At 46.1% G+C, this 15,206-nt stretch overlaps 1 protein-coding gene across 1 annotated transcript in view; it reads right to left on the bottom strand.

Moving 5' to 3' along the window:
* Positions 1-2,455: 2,455 nt before the first annotated feature.
* Positions 2,456-15,206, bottom strand: part of PGK1 (phosphoglycerate kinase 1) — a 45,078-nt gene continuing 32,327 nt past the window's right edge. The window contains exons 9-11 of the mRNA XM_069211122.1: positions 4,977-5,154; positions 4,313-4,411; positions 2,456-2,875 (exon numbers count right to left, since the gene is read on the bottom strand). Coding sequence (XP_069067223.1) covers positions 2,835-2,875; positions 4,313-4,411; positions 4,977-5,154 — 318 coding nt within the window. The 3' untranslated portion in view covers positions 2,456-2,834. The remainder of the gene's footprint in view (positions 2,876-4,312; positions 4,412-4,976; positions 5,155-15,206) is intronic.

The following is a 15,206-nucleotide window of genomic DNA, read 5'->3' as shown; positions in this document are numbered from 1 at the left end:
TCGTGGTCTCTCGGTGCCGACTCATTTCGGTGCCGCTGTCTCGGTGCCGAACCTGCTCAGAGCCACTATTTCGACCCAGAGATTGCTGTGTGGCGGTATCTCGACCGGAGTCGGATGACTTCGCCACCAGCGTGCCCTTTTTCGGTGCCGATGATCGGTCACCTATTTTTCGGGTTAAGCCATGGCCTGTTGGCGGTGGCGTCCCCTGGGCTTTTGTTGTCTTCTCGTGAGTTTTATGTTTCGACGTCTTACTCACGGTTTTCGTCGTTTCTTCGGGATCGAGCTCGTCCGAGTCCGATTCATGGATGGAAAAGCTTTCTTCTTCCTCCTGGAAACGCCCTTGTCCTGTCGGCGCCGACGCCATCTGCAGTCTTCTTGCTCTTCAGTCTCTTAATGTCTTCCTCGACCGAAACGCTCGACAGGCTTCACAGGTATCCTCCTTGTGCTCTGGTGACAGACACAAGTTACAGACCAGATGCTGATCTGTATATGGATATGGATACTTGTTATGGCATTTTGGGCAGAAGCGGAATGGGGTCCGTTCCATCAGCCTTGAAGAGACAGGCCCCGATGGGGGGAATCGAAAAAACCCCGAAGGGCCACCGGAGCTCTTCAAAAGTCGGTGTCGATCTGTTATAACTAACCCGATACCGAACGCAAACAATACCGACGATTTTTCCGAGATTCTAACTAACTTTCCGACCCGAAACACGGAGCGAAAAGGAACACGTCCGAACCCGATGGCGGAAAAAAAACCAATCTAAGATGGAGTCGACGCCCATGCGCAATGGAGCCGAAATGGGAGGAGTCCCTCGATCTCGTGACTCGAAAAGACTTCTTCGAAGAAAAACAACTTGTAACACTCAAGATCAAAGGGGCCGGTCTTTTGCGTTGCTCAGGAAGTCCGTTCCAAAACAACTTGCATTAAGTTTAGAAATTAGCTATGTTGTCAGCAGTTTTCTAAAGACAGAATCCAGTAGGGTCTGTGGCAAATGTTATTAATTTAGCACTTTGACACCTTCAGGTAATCACAATCTATAAATATCTTAATAACAATAACTTATACAGGACCCCTCCACAACTTTTTAAGGCTGATCTTGCCCAGGATTCATCTTGCTGGAGGTTCCACCAACAAAACTGCTCACTACTCCTTAGGTTTTAAGGCTGACCAGATATCGACCCGTCTATAGCCAATAGATGCAAGTTTCTCCTCTTGGTTAGGTTAGCAATTTCACATGATGTCTCGTTGGGTTTAGACATCTTTATCAGTGGCGAAGCTGTGTATTTTCGCCCTGGTTTCTCTTCATATCATGATCACTGTTCCCCAGAGCACCATCTGCCCTCCTTTCGTCCCCCTCTGTCCCATTTTCCCCAGGTGCTGTTTTGAGTTCAGATTTTGACTGCTTACACTAGGGAAATACCATATAATGGGTTACAGTTTATCTACCACTGTCTCTACTGTTTGACAGGATGTACAGGCCATTTATATTGTGGACACTATACACCATCACAGGGAGGCAGGGCGGTCCCGCTCTCAAGTCTGTAAAAACTCAGCGCTATACTCTGCCTATTAAGGCACTGCTTCTTACCAATTACGTCTGGCACTTCTATGAGTGGTCAATAGCAGAAAATGGAAATATGCTTTTTTTTTTCTCCTAAAATGTGATTTATATTGCTCCGCTTTGACACACTAAGGAACTGATAAACAAGAAGAAGCTATTCTGTTCTTGGAGGAGAGAAAGGGGCAATACAGTGGTCTAACTCAGGGTTCAGTAAATATAAAACTCTTCCTAACAAAGTGAAAATAAACTTTGGATTGGTGCGCAAGGTTGCTCGGGTCTCAGCAGAAACACCACTCTGGCCAGCCGGTTAGCAAGAGGAGTGAAATATTTCAAAAGAACTAAACTCATTGGGAACCTTTTTAGCCGTTTACCTGCACTTCAAGGCAGGGTGGGGCAGTGGTCTATCACGGACGCACATATTGTGCCATCAAGAACATGATGCTATGGGTGATGCGACAAACTGTTCAACGTACTTTCAAAGGGACAGAATGGTGTCACTGGGTGGCTACATTGCGTATTACAGGCATGCATGCAAGTCAGTCGAGTAAACTTTGCCAATGCTTGTTAAGGAGAGGATGGCAGGCGACAATGGAGTCCAACAACGACAACAAAAACGTGACTGGCCCAGGGAAAATACAGTGGCTGCTCTTCAGTTCGTAAGTGATGGGCAAATAGGTCACAAGTGGTGCCACAGAGGGCAAAGCAGGGTACACTTTGGCTAAGCCACAAGCATGCTGTGTTTAGTCGCTTCAGGGAACCCCTTAAAACTACAGACAACAGAAGTTGCAAGCGAGTAATGGTCAAATCCCAGTTCATTAGGCATGCTTTCTAGGCACCTTACGAAGCAAAGTGTGGACCAACGTTTCTGGCTCTCACACAGAATAAAATACACATTGTACGGTCATGATGTCTTTTTATTGTTTTTCAGTTCCCACAGTTAACTCCCTACCTAAGGGAGGCTCCGCTGCTTACTGTGACCGTTCACACTGAGGAGATGTCTGCGGGGACAGGAAGGCGCGTGAACAGAGGTGCGGGACGAGCATGTACACAGTGCCAAGGTGAGATACAAATAATACAGTAAATATACACCACAGAGCTGGGGCAACGGACAGCGCCACCCACAACACGTAAACCGGAGAATACATGCAACTAAAGTGCTACGAGGCATCGCCCCCGCAGGACAATCCCATCAGTTCACGCTCTGGAACCGATCCCACCAGAGGTACAGAAGCGCTGCAGTTCAAGGTCCGAGTCCGAGGACACGTCAGCCCTTTAAACGTTACTCAGAGCATCCACGCCAGGAAGAACTTTACCTGCAAGTTGAAGGGAAAAGGGTGTTACAAGCTCCTTTCTCACTGGAAAATTCAGATTGCAAGTAGTTCGATCTGGCTTCTGGGCGAAGCTTGCATATTCAACATAACCATTATGATTTATATTGTAAATGTATTTGTTAGCAAATCCTTTCCAACTCACTCAAAAAACACGTTCTAATAGATTAGAATGGAAAGGGGGAGGGGGGACAAGACAAACTATAGTCTTAATGCACGAGCCTCGACACCCACAAACCATGAAATAGCGGACTGATGGAGGGCAGTACCAAGGTGAAATTTAAAAGGTAGAATGAGTCCGTTTTGGAACGTGGTAACCAGTGCTTTAACCTACTCAAATGCCTGCCCCTGGCAGAACAGCACCCGCACTATGGAGACCTCAACTCAACCAGAACAGCCTCACTGGGGTGTATCATTTTAATATTCAGATTTAATATGGGGTGTCACAGGCAGAGCGTCACAACATGTAAAGAATGAACAATCCTGTCAAGAAGAAAACAAAAAACAAAAAAAAGTCCCAAGTACAGGAAATCGCTTCCTCAAACGATGTCGATTAGAAGGCCACCCTGAATGGGCGCTGTCATTCAGTTCTTAAAACCAACATCCATGCCTTTGCAGCACAGCACATATTAGGCAAGAGGGACACATACACCTACTGAGGTGCAAAACGCGAGCACATGACCTGACAGAGAAGCCACAGTTGAATGTTGGTTATTTTGAAAGACACTCTAGCTTGTAACCAAGGACAGTGTAGCCAGGCTGAACGGATTAGAAACGGTGTCTTGGTTTCTAATCAAGGTCTGACCCGCAGTACACATGCATACCTCCTGCTAAACTCCTGCCGCATCCATAGCAAACAATCACCCACAAACAGGTAAAAAAGGGCCAAAGGCATAAATGACATGCCCACAGATGGTTCACGGAGCACTACTTTGGAATGTCAATACTGCAACAAGGCAATGTATGCAGAAGCCACGGTGGCAGGCCAAGTAGGTCAGCCACAAACATGAGTTTGCACACTCGTGCGACAATCTGTAAGCACAGTGCCAGGACGTTCTGTAAATGCTCACTGCAGCCATTACATGTCACCCCACCAACACGGGGGGTGGGAGGCCTGCCTGCAGTTAGATCAGAATTAGTCTGATAATGGGGTCATCAAGAAAGACCATCAACAAGTCAAGATCCGGATTAGTGTCCTTCCATCTTTGAAAGGGCTTCAAATAGTCTAAAGCTGGGAAGGACAGGTGCAGCTGCAAACTGGTTTGTGAATGAAGGGCATCTTCCATTAAATAGGGCAAACGCATACAGAACCTAAAGTTGCCTTTTAGGTTATGCCTGTCCTCTAACAATATCAACATTCGAGCATGGTTTATCTCTGGCCCAGCACATTTTCCTGAAAGCAGAATAGTCAACGATATCTACCTTCCAGGAGCTCTAGACTGGCTCCACCGCCTGTGCTGACGTGGCTGACCTTGTCCTCAGTATCCCACTTCGCACAGCAAGTCGCAGTATCTCCGCCGCCTGCAGCAAAATAGTTCAAACAAATGAGAAACAACTAAAAAAACTGCGCTTTTTAGACATTACCCTCCAGCATGCAGCAGACTGGATGTTTGCACTTCTGACGTCATTCCTAGCCAATTATTTTGCAACGTTATAGCCTTATTGTAGGGCGCAGATGGGAAATTACAACCAAGGAAAAGAAACAACGAAAGGCTGGTTATTGCGCAGTCAGTGGCCTCTGGGTACAAACAGCACAAAGTACTGCCACCACCTTCAGGCACCTCTTTAAGCCACTCCTACGATGAGCGGTACCTTGAAATCTGTATTCACCCTTAGTTTTTGCGCCTGGACCACATAACATGTCGATGTTCCCATTCTATGTCCTACTGGTGCTCTTTGTAAGTACCAGCTGAGTAAGAAACTACATAGCTATGGCCATTAAAAAAAAAACAAGAAGAAAATACAATATGTGAACTATCATAGTCCTCTTCCAAAAGTAAGTATTCACCAACGTTGAAGTAAATCACAAGCCCTGCCAAGAAGCCCCATCAAGAGAAATGAAGTTGACAAACGTTCTATTACTCACCAATGATGGTTGTGCATCCTTTTGCAGTGACTTCTACCACCTTGTCCATGACCGCTTTGGTTCCATTTGCAAATTTATCCCACTCAAAGACACCAACAGGGCCATTCCAAACGATCTGCTTGGATCGGCCGACTGCTTCAACAAACTTCTTTACGCTTTCGGGACCACAATCCAATCCCTAAATTAAAAAAGAATAAGTTTCAGATTAAAAATAAAACTGTGATAATGTTAACTCTAAGCAAGAAACTTACAAAACAAAGAAGAGCATTGATTTTACATACAGAGCACTAGATACTTAGCTGTACATAAGTGCCTTAAAGTATAAAAGGCATGCAAAAGAAGTTCATATCTAGCACGGCCCACACAAACTTTTCAATGTTTTTTCCTCAGCACCTCACTTGGAAGATTTGTTAGAGCGGTGATTAAAGCCACTGTTGAGGCCCTTAAGATCATTCAGGAGAAGAACATCATAGGCTTGCCTACTGTTTTCCTTCGGCTACAAGCGCTGTAAAACAAAAGGCTCTACATCATGGGGGGGAGAAGTGCAATTCATTTTAGTGGCAACACCACATCCTTGCGTCCCACCCACCCAAAAGCAAGTCGCAGCCCTCTTGGCTCACACAGATGGCCCACCAATGAAGTATTCCGCTGGAAATAAGCTTAAATACCCAAAAGGTGGGAGTTACGGCCGACTCCAGCATTACACTAGCGCTTTATATGCATTGAGGACCTACTTAAGCAAACTGTTAAACTGCTGCAAGACATTTTCACAAGCTAGAGCAGTAAATAATAAAATATTTTTGTGCAAATTATAGTAAGTAACTAAGAATCTCACTAGAAGCCAACATATCTATTCCAAGATGATTTTCCCAGACTCCGCTTTTTATACTTGACCCCTAACATTGCTCAATAGGATGTCAAAAAAACGTGATATTGTACTGATGGCCCGCGGTCACACTTCTATTGCCAGAAACACGGCAAAAGAGTACTCTGCAATTACGAAAGTAGACAAGCCTTGGTTGTTAGTGTGGATCACCAATTCTAGATAAGACCACTAAAGGGAAGGCTTTTACAGTAAAAAAAAATACAATGTCTAGCTCCAGCACTATTATGTGAGTGGACCAAGGGGATCTGTGCCAAAAGGCAACAAGTGAGATTCCTGTAATGAGTCCCTTTCCCAAACTAATAAGTTAGTCATGGCCATAATGTGGAGCCATCCTAAGTAGAAACAGAGCACCACCAAAAGGTTGGCAGATTACGCCCACTTTCTCATGTTGGACACTAGAGATTGGTTGGCCAGGATAGGCTTGGGTTGGCTGTCCAGCAACTGATCAAAACGCTCTGCCATTTGGAGCTGCAACGAGTACGTGTGGAGACTGGTATGAAGGACCATTCTGATGCAGGATCGCGCAGTCTCAGACGCTCCTGGAACCACCAAGCCAGCATAGCATGTTTTCTAAGAAGTGAGCCATGGTTTGAAGGGCATTCAATGCACTCTTAGGGGCAGTGAAATCCTTTGCAAGTTTGGTGTCCAAACCTGGCCGAATGAACAATAGCCTATCTGAGGGTGTCACGGAGGAGGTTAGTAGTTCACCAAGAACCCAAGATCAATAGAATCCAGAGTATCAGGGCCAGGCTGAACTCTAGCTTCCTCAACAAACTACGATTAGGCAATCTTCGAGGGAAGGGTGCCTGGGTCCAGTATCCTGGCAAAGACCAAGGAAAATGCATTTAAGGTAAACTGCAATTAGAGTAGTGAGGTTCTGGTGCTCTTTCAGAGGGCGTGGCCAGCTCAACATGGCAAACCTAAAAGCTTTTTAACCTTCTGAAGGTTTCGAAATGTCAAATGGGTCAGAGGTAGTCTGGATGAAGACAGTTGAGGGAAATATAGGCCATTCATCAGAGTTGGTCCATTAATTATATAAAGAGCAATGTTCTCCTCTACTTTTTTCCACTGCCACACTGTGTTAAGTCGCATGACATCAGGCTGGCGCAACCCTAAACGTATATGCACTTCCTAGTCTCAATTTTTGGTCTTGTGAACAGACATGGTTGAACATACACCTACACCAAGACACTGCCCCTGAAAGCACCTTCTTTTCGACTGGGAAGTCGAATCCCCAGAAAGACGGGGAGCTAACAGAAGCTATTGACTTAAAAGACTGCCTAGACAGCACTCAAACCGGACATGACTGTGCTAGTCTTGTTGCCTAGCACAGACTATAGAGAAACCGGTGTTCATGATCTTAACGACAACGTAAATGAGGTGCAAAACCATACAGTTTTTATTCAGTCACTTTTTGAATATGTCAAGCATAAACCTGTACTACTATTACAAGGAACCAGTGGGAAATATTAACACATCCAAATGAGGGAGAATATGTGGTAACAAGTAAAGCAAGGGTGCTATATCTCAAAACACACACACACTGCCATCAAGGATGTTCGGTCAACAGCTGGGATGAGTGTAACACAGTTCTGACACTGCGGGACTTCCCTCAACAGGTAGCCCTACGGTACAGGCTAGGCTTTCCGCCTGGTGTTCCCTCATGTAAGCTCCCTGGGGTCAGAGAACTCACACTCCATCTGGTGTTGGCGTAGCTCTGGAAAATAAGGACCAGACATATGCTCTCCAGCAATTACATCACTCTGCCCTTCACATGTATTAACCACAGTACCCTTCACCCAACCATCCAGTAACTCAGCCTTGGAAAAGCACTCTACTTCACCCTCCTGAGACTGGAGAGACAGTATCTGACTGTCCCTGACACTCAACCAATACTCTTCTGGGATGTCTCTACACTCTATATCCAGGACGTCCACCAGGGGGGAACCCTTTTCTCTGTCACTCTCTGCTAGAGCCAGTCAAGTGTCCCTCCCCCCCAGTAGAAATGACTCCCTGTGCCAGTTCCCCTATCCTTCTCAGGGACCCTGTGCATAACGGGAACTACCTCATACCCTTGAACCACCTGGGGTGTGTCAACTCCCTTCTTCAAGTTGGGCACCACATCTCTGGGCTTGTGCCCTTCTTCAGCAGTACTGGATGTAAGATTTTTGCTGCCACCATCTGAACTGGACTCAGCCCTTCCGACCTCCAGTTTCAGCTCTTCACAGCTCAGCTCTTGAGCTGCAATCCTTTCTTCTTCCAGGGCTAAGGCTCTGGCTGCCTCAGCCCTTTCAAGAAACTCATCTAGCTCTTCCATCCACCGTTCGAGCTAGGAGCCATTCATCTCTCACTGGTTCTCTTTCCTCACCTGAGTAGTCTTCCTCCTCATTTGAGCAGTCCTCCTCCTCATCTGAGGGGTACTTAGTCATTTGGTTTTTTGCTGCCTCTCTCTCTGCCCATCTTTCTTCCCCCCAGACTATGTAAGCATGTAGCAGTTCCATCTTAGTAGATCTCCTTGATACAGGAAGGCCCCATTTTCTGCAAAGCCTCCTTAGGTCGGCCTTAGTGAGGTGGTCAGTAGGCACAAAGAATGAGTAGGTAAGCAATCTCATTGCTGATAAGGTCTTACCGGCAAAAACCAAAATCCAAAGTCCAAAATATCAATAGTATATCCAGGAGGACATCACAGAACCAAAAGCAAAAAAATGAAAAATCAAGTTGACCTTCAACTGTGGGTAGGTAGTGAAATACTTAGCTACTGTATGTCACTGCACAAACACAAGTCCTATCCCACCGCTGCCACCAATGTTAGAAATTGGGTTTTTGGTTGGCAGTCAGGTTGCCCTCTGTCCAAGCAAGAACCCTCACTCTAGTCAGGGTAAGTCACACACAATCCAAAATCAGCCTGTGCCCACCCTCTGGTAGCTTGGCACGAGCAGTCAGGCTTAACTTAGAAGGCAATGTGTAAAGCATTTGTGCAATAAATCATACAATACCATAATATAACACCACAAAAATACACCACACAGTGTTTAGAAAAATATATAATATTTATCTGGGTATTTGCAGGTCAAAACGATCAAAGATGCAATATGAATTTGTAAAGATATCACTAAAAAGTGATATAAAGTGTCTTAAGCCTTTAAAAAGTAAACAAAGTCTCTTTCAAGCACAAAGTACCTGGTTTGGAGTGGAAAATCTCCGCAGAAGAGGAGATGCGTGGAAAAATGGTGTGCGCGGTTACGACCCTTCACACACGGACTTGCGTCGTTTTTCACGCGGGGAGACGTGCGTCGTTCTACGGGAGGAAAAAATGGTGTGTGCGTCGGTTGCGCCCCTTCACACACGGACTTGCGTCGTTATTTTTCACGCGGGGAGACGTGCGTCGTTCTACGGGAGGAAAAATGGTGTGCGTCGGTTGCGCTTCTTCACACACACGGACTTGCGTTGTTATTTTTCACTCGGGGAAGACGTGCGTCGTTTTCCGGCACGCGGACCGTCTCCTTCTATGGGTCGCGGGGATTACCAGATGTCCCGGATCTGTGCGTGGACTCTCCTGCTTGTTTTCCGGCTGCGCATCGTTCCGCGGGGCTGTGCGTCGAAGTTTCGATGTCATGGCAGGTGTCGCGTCGATTTCTCCTCTGGAAGTCGGGCGGCGTTGTCCTTGCGAGGCCGTGCGTCAAAGTTCCGGTCGTCCCGAAGGCGTCGCGTCGATCAGCGTCGGTGTGCGGCGTTTTTCTCGCCGCAGAACAAGCTGTGCGTCGAAAATTTCGACGCACGAAGCGTCCAAGTGAAAGAGAGAAGTCTTTTTGGTCCTGAGACTTCAGAGAACAGGAGGCAAGCTCTATCCAAGCCCTTGGAGAGCACTTTTACAGCCAGACAAGAGTTCAGCAAGGCAGCAGGCCAACAGCAAGGCAGCAGTCCTTTGTAGAAAACAGACAGGCGAGTCCTTTGAGCAGCCAGGCAGTTCTTCTTGGCAGGATGTAGTTTCTGGTTCAGGTTTCTTCTCCAGCAAGTGTCTGATGAGGTAGGGCAGAGGTCCTGTTTTATACTAAGTTGTGCCTTTGAAGTGGGGGTGACTTCAAAGAGTGTCTAAGAAATGCACCAAGCCCCCTTTCAGTTCAATCCTGTCTGCCAGAGTCCCAGTAGGGGGTGTGGCAGTCCTTTGTGTGAGGGCAGGCCCTCCACCCTCCCAGCCCAGGAAGACCCATTCAAAATGCAGATGTATGCAAGTGAGGCTGAGTACCCTGTGTTTGGGGTGTCTGAGTGAATGCACAAGGAACTGTCAACTAAACCTAGCCAGACATGGATTGAAGGGCACAGAAAGATTTAAGTGCAAAGAAATGCTCACTTTCTAAAAGTGGCATTTCTAGAATAGTAATATTAAATCCGACTTCACCAGTCAGCAGGATTTTATATTACCATTCTGGCCATACTAAATATGACCTTCCTGCTCCTTTCAGATCAGCAGCTGCCACTTCAACAGTGTATGAGGGCAGCCCCAATGTTAGCCTATGAAGGAAGCAGGCCTCACAGTAGTGTAAAAACGAATTAAGGAGTTTTACACTACCAGGACATAACTACACAGGTACATGTCCTGCCTTTTACCCACACAGCACCCTGCTCTAGGGGTTACCTAGGGCACACATTAGGGGTGACATATATGGAAAAAGGGGAGTTATAGGCTTGGCAAGTACTTTTAAATGCCAAGTCGAAGGGACAGTGAAACTGCACACACAGGCCTTGCAATGGCAGGCCTGAGACAAGGTTAAGGGGCTACTGAAGTGGGTGGCACAACCAGTGCTGCAGGCCCACTAGTAGCATTTAATCTACAGGCCCTAGGCACATATAGTGTACTCCGCTAGGGACTTACAAGTAAATTAAATAGCCAATTATGGATAAACCAATCAGTAGTACAATTTACACAGAGAGCATATGCACTTTAGCACTTGTTAGCAGTGTTAAAGTGCCCAGAGGTCAAAAGCCAACAACAACAGGTCAGAAAAAAATAGGAGGAAGGAGGCAAAATGTTTGGGGATGTCCCTGTCAAAAAGCCAGGGCCAACAATAACAATAGTCTACACCCAACCCAACAACCACAATACAAACACAATTTACTCAATGGGAGCACAGCAACATAAGTGTGTTAGAACAGAATATTTTACAAGTTTGCAAAAATATATGCTTTAAAAGTATTTACATTCAGCACTAGTCTCTTTCTTTATTACTTGGACGGCAAATTTAATAAATTAATCTCTAAAATGAGAATATTATAATCAATAAAAGCTATGTGAATCATTTTAACTACCAGTTAACCTACGAATCAGGCATCCCTCCCACAGAACAACGAACCAGGAAAGGGCAGAGTAATCTCCCTAGCTTCAAAGGAACGGCTGTCACCTACCCTTAACAATCTCGAGTCAGACCCATTACAAAGCAATTGACATTTTCTGCCTGGTTCCTCACCAACTCACCATCTAAATTTAAGTACCACTTCAATGTAGCAAATATAAAATTAATTCAAGTGTGGAAACAGTCACCTGTACCGCACATGCATGCTCCAGACAAAACACACTTATAACATTTGTGCCCACATGGATTGATGAAGAACCTGGTGCAGGGACTGACAGAGCACTCTAAAAAGCAGGAGAGGCCAGTGGCTATGAAGGTTATTGCAGCCAATACCGTCAATCGTCAACAGCCCGCTGAGCTATTGGTAGTCACACTCACCAAAGATGGTTCACATGGTGTGCCATTCGTGAACACTGAGCCCTGCTGTGTCCTGAAAGCTGCTCCAGTGCACATGCATGAACGTCATGTGTGTTGATGGGGGTCTGTGAGTGGGTGCACGAGGGTCTGAGTGGGTGTGTAAGGGTCTGAGTAGGAAAAAGATTGAAAGAAAAAGAGGGAGAGAGAGATTTCTAGGCTTTGATGGATGATATACTTAGAATGAGATATTTCTTGACAAACTAAAAAAAAGATGTATTTGTCGGTTAAAAAGAGCAAGATCCTGTCAGTATGAGCCTAAACAGTTGTAATTTAAAAAAGTTAAAGGAGGAAAATGATCACGGACATGCCTGGAGTAGAACCCTCAACCTCCAGTGTGAGGGTCAGAGTCCTTGACCATTAGGCCAATGTCCTTATTTTTAATATATTTATTTATTCATTCATTCATTCTGTGCCCTTTTTGGGCTATCTAGGACTGCAGGAGTAGCCTCAAGGCCTCCACTGCAGTCCCTGATGATTTTTTATTTTTTTTTTGCCCTCGACTGGCTATCTGGGACCACGAGGGAGCCTCAAGGTTTCCCCTGCAGTCCCGGTCGGCCCCCACCTCCTGCATGAGCCAGCATTGTTCCAGCAAGGAAGGAGCTGCTTTCATAGCAGATCCCTGCTTGCTGGAGCAATGTTTTCATCAGTCTTCCCTGCACACGTCTGCATGCAGGGAAGACAAATGAAAACTCCACTTTCTGACCGCTGGACCTGCGACAGGTCCCACTGTCAGAAAGTGGAGTTAAGTTTGCTTTTGCTTGGTAGGAGCAGTCCGCTCCCACCAAGCAAAAGCAAACATCTATGTCCTGGTGGTGGGGACCGAATATGGTGTAATTCAGTCCAGCGGTTTGGGCTACAGTTGTGCCTAAAGGTCCTAAAGAAATTAACATGGGAAACAACTTTTTTGACCCCCACCCTTTTTCCTCAGCCCCCGCTTGATGGAATCCCCCCTAAACTGTTTGTGCGCAACAAGAATCACTGGTGCGTTTTTTTGGGAACATTTTATGAAGCATCACCCTATTGAAACATATAGACATACACACAAATATTTATTCATGCCACGTAAAATGTATAGGTCTCAATAACAAGATATTTGGAGGAACTGCGCAAATAAACTCAGATTCATTTCAAATTTCGTGTTGGTACCAAGAGCAAGACCGATTATCGCCTCATAAAATGCATGCCACAATTAAAATACAATGAAAACCAAGTCCGCTAATAGTCAAGAGATCGCTACCTACCTGCATGAACTTAAGTCTTTGCATCTCGGTTAAATAACTTACAAAATACACAAGAACACCATGGCATAAACCATACACGCAGAAGTGAACAGTACATCTTGTGAGTCATGACCCCTCCCCCCCCCCATAGCAATGTTAGTTAACAGCATACTATGTAAAACTTTATTGGTTACTTCCTATCTGCAAAGTAGTCCCACTACTTTTTGATTGGGGTCTTAATTGCTTGTAATTACAGTAGGAAAATGCACCATGTTGCAGTTACACCACCCCCCCACCCACACACTTTGTCTGATATTGAGGCTGACTTGACAGAGTGTGCTGGGATCCTGCTAACCAGGCCCTAGCACCAGTGATATTTCCCTAAAAATGTACCTTTGTTTCCACAATTGGCACATCTCTGGCATACAGCTAAGTCCCTTATAAAAAGGTACCAGTGGGACCAAGTGCCCTGTGACCAGGGAAGGTCCCTAAGGGCTGCAGCATGTGTTGTGCCACCCTAAGGGACCCCTCACCTAACACATGCACACTGCCATTGCAGATTATGTGTGTTGGTGGGGAGAAAAAGGCAAAGTCGACATGGTATCCCCCTCAGGATGCCATGCACACAAAATACTGCCTGTGGCATAGGTAAGTCACCCCTCTAGCAGGCCTTAAAGTCCCAAGGCAGGGTGCACTATACCACAGGTGACGGCATAGCTGGATGAGCAATATGCCCCTACAGTGTCTAAGTCCATTCTTAGACATTGTAAGTGCAGTGTAGCCGTATTGAGTATATGGTCTGGGAGTTTGTCAAAACGAACTCCGCAGTTCCATAATGGCTACACTGAATACTGGGATGTTTGGTATCAAACTTCTATGCACAATACACCCACACTGATTCCAGTGTTGGATTTATTTTTAAAAAATGCACACAGGGGGCATCTTAGAGATGCCCCCCTGTATTTTACCAAATCCTCTAGTGTAGGACTGACTGGTCTGTGCCAGCAGGACTAAGAGACAAGTTTCTGACCCCCTGGGGTGAGAGCCTTTGTGCTCTCCGAGGCCAGAAACAAAGCCTCCTCTGGGTGGAAACGTAACCCCTGGCGATGAGCCTCAAAGGCTCAGGCCTCGTGTTATAGTGCCCCAGGGCACTCCAGCTAGTGGAGATGCCCGCCCCTTGGACAAGCCCTCACTTTGGGTGGCCAGTTCGGCGGGAAACTTAAGAAAACAAGGATGAGTGACCACTTCAGCTGAGACCCGTGTCCAGAGCTGGTGTCCCCCCCCACTTTCCCTGGAGAGTCCTCCGTCTTGGTTTGGAGGACAGGGACCAATAGGGATAGGAATGAGCCCCCATCCCCAAAAGGAGTGGACACAAGGAGGGGGTAGCCACCCTCAGGGACAGTATCCATTGGCTAATGCCCTCTGCCCTCTAAAATGCACCTAAATCTTTTATTTAAGGGCTCCCTTAACCAAGCTAGGCAGATTCCCGACACCCTCACAAGGACTGCTGAGCTGAAACCCCCGCAGAGAAGGAAAGGAGACAACAACTGACTCGGCCCCAGCCCTACTGGCCCATCTCCTGCTTCAAAGAACCTGCAAAAGAAAAGCAACACATCCTGCAGGTCCAGCGACCTCTGAAAAACCTCCAGAGGACTGCCTGCATCACAGGATAAAAAACTCCCGTGGACAACGGCCCTGTCCAAAAGTAAAATACAGGGAGTGCAGAATTATTAGGCAAATGAGTATTTTGACCACATCATCCTCTTTATGCATGTTGTCTTACTCCAAGCTGTATAGGATCGAAAGCCTACTACCAATTAAGCATATTAGGTGATGTGCATCTCTGTAATGAGAAGGGGTGTGGTCTAATGACATCAACACCCTATATCAGGTGTGCATAATTATTAGGCAACTTCCTTTCCTTTGGCAAAATGGGTCAAAAGAAGGACTTGACAGGCTCAGAAAAGTCAAAAATAGTGAGATATCTTGCAGAGGGATGCAGCACTCTTAAAATTGCAAAGCTTCTGAAGCGTGATCATCGAACAATCAAGCGTTTCATTCAAAATAGTCAACAGGGTCGCAAGAAGCGTGTGGAAAAACCAAGGCGCAAAATAACTGCCCATGAACTGAGAAAAGTCAAGCGTGCAGCTGCCACGATGCCACTTGCCACCAGTTTGGCCATATTTCAGAGCTGCGACATCACTGGAGTGCCCAAAAGCACAAGGTGTGCAATACTCAGAGACATGGCCAAGGTAAGAAAGGCTGAAAGACGACCACCACTGAACAAGACACACAAGCTGAAACGTCAAGACTGGGCCAAGAAATATCTCAAGACTGATTTTTCTAAGGTTTTATG

This window comes from Pleurodeles waltl, chromosome 2_1 (genome assembly GCF_031143425.1).
Source record: "Pleurodeles waltl isolate 20211129_DDA chromosome 2_1, aPleWal1.hap1.20221129, whole genome shotgun sequence".
In the NCBI taxonomy this organism is placed as follows: Eukaryota; Metazoa; Chordata; class Amphibia; order Caudata; family Salamandridae; genus Pleurodeles; species Pleurodeles waltl.
The sequence above is the reverse complement of the archived record's forward strand: the minus strand, read 5'-3'. Positions and strand labels throughout refer to the sequence as shown.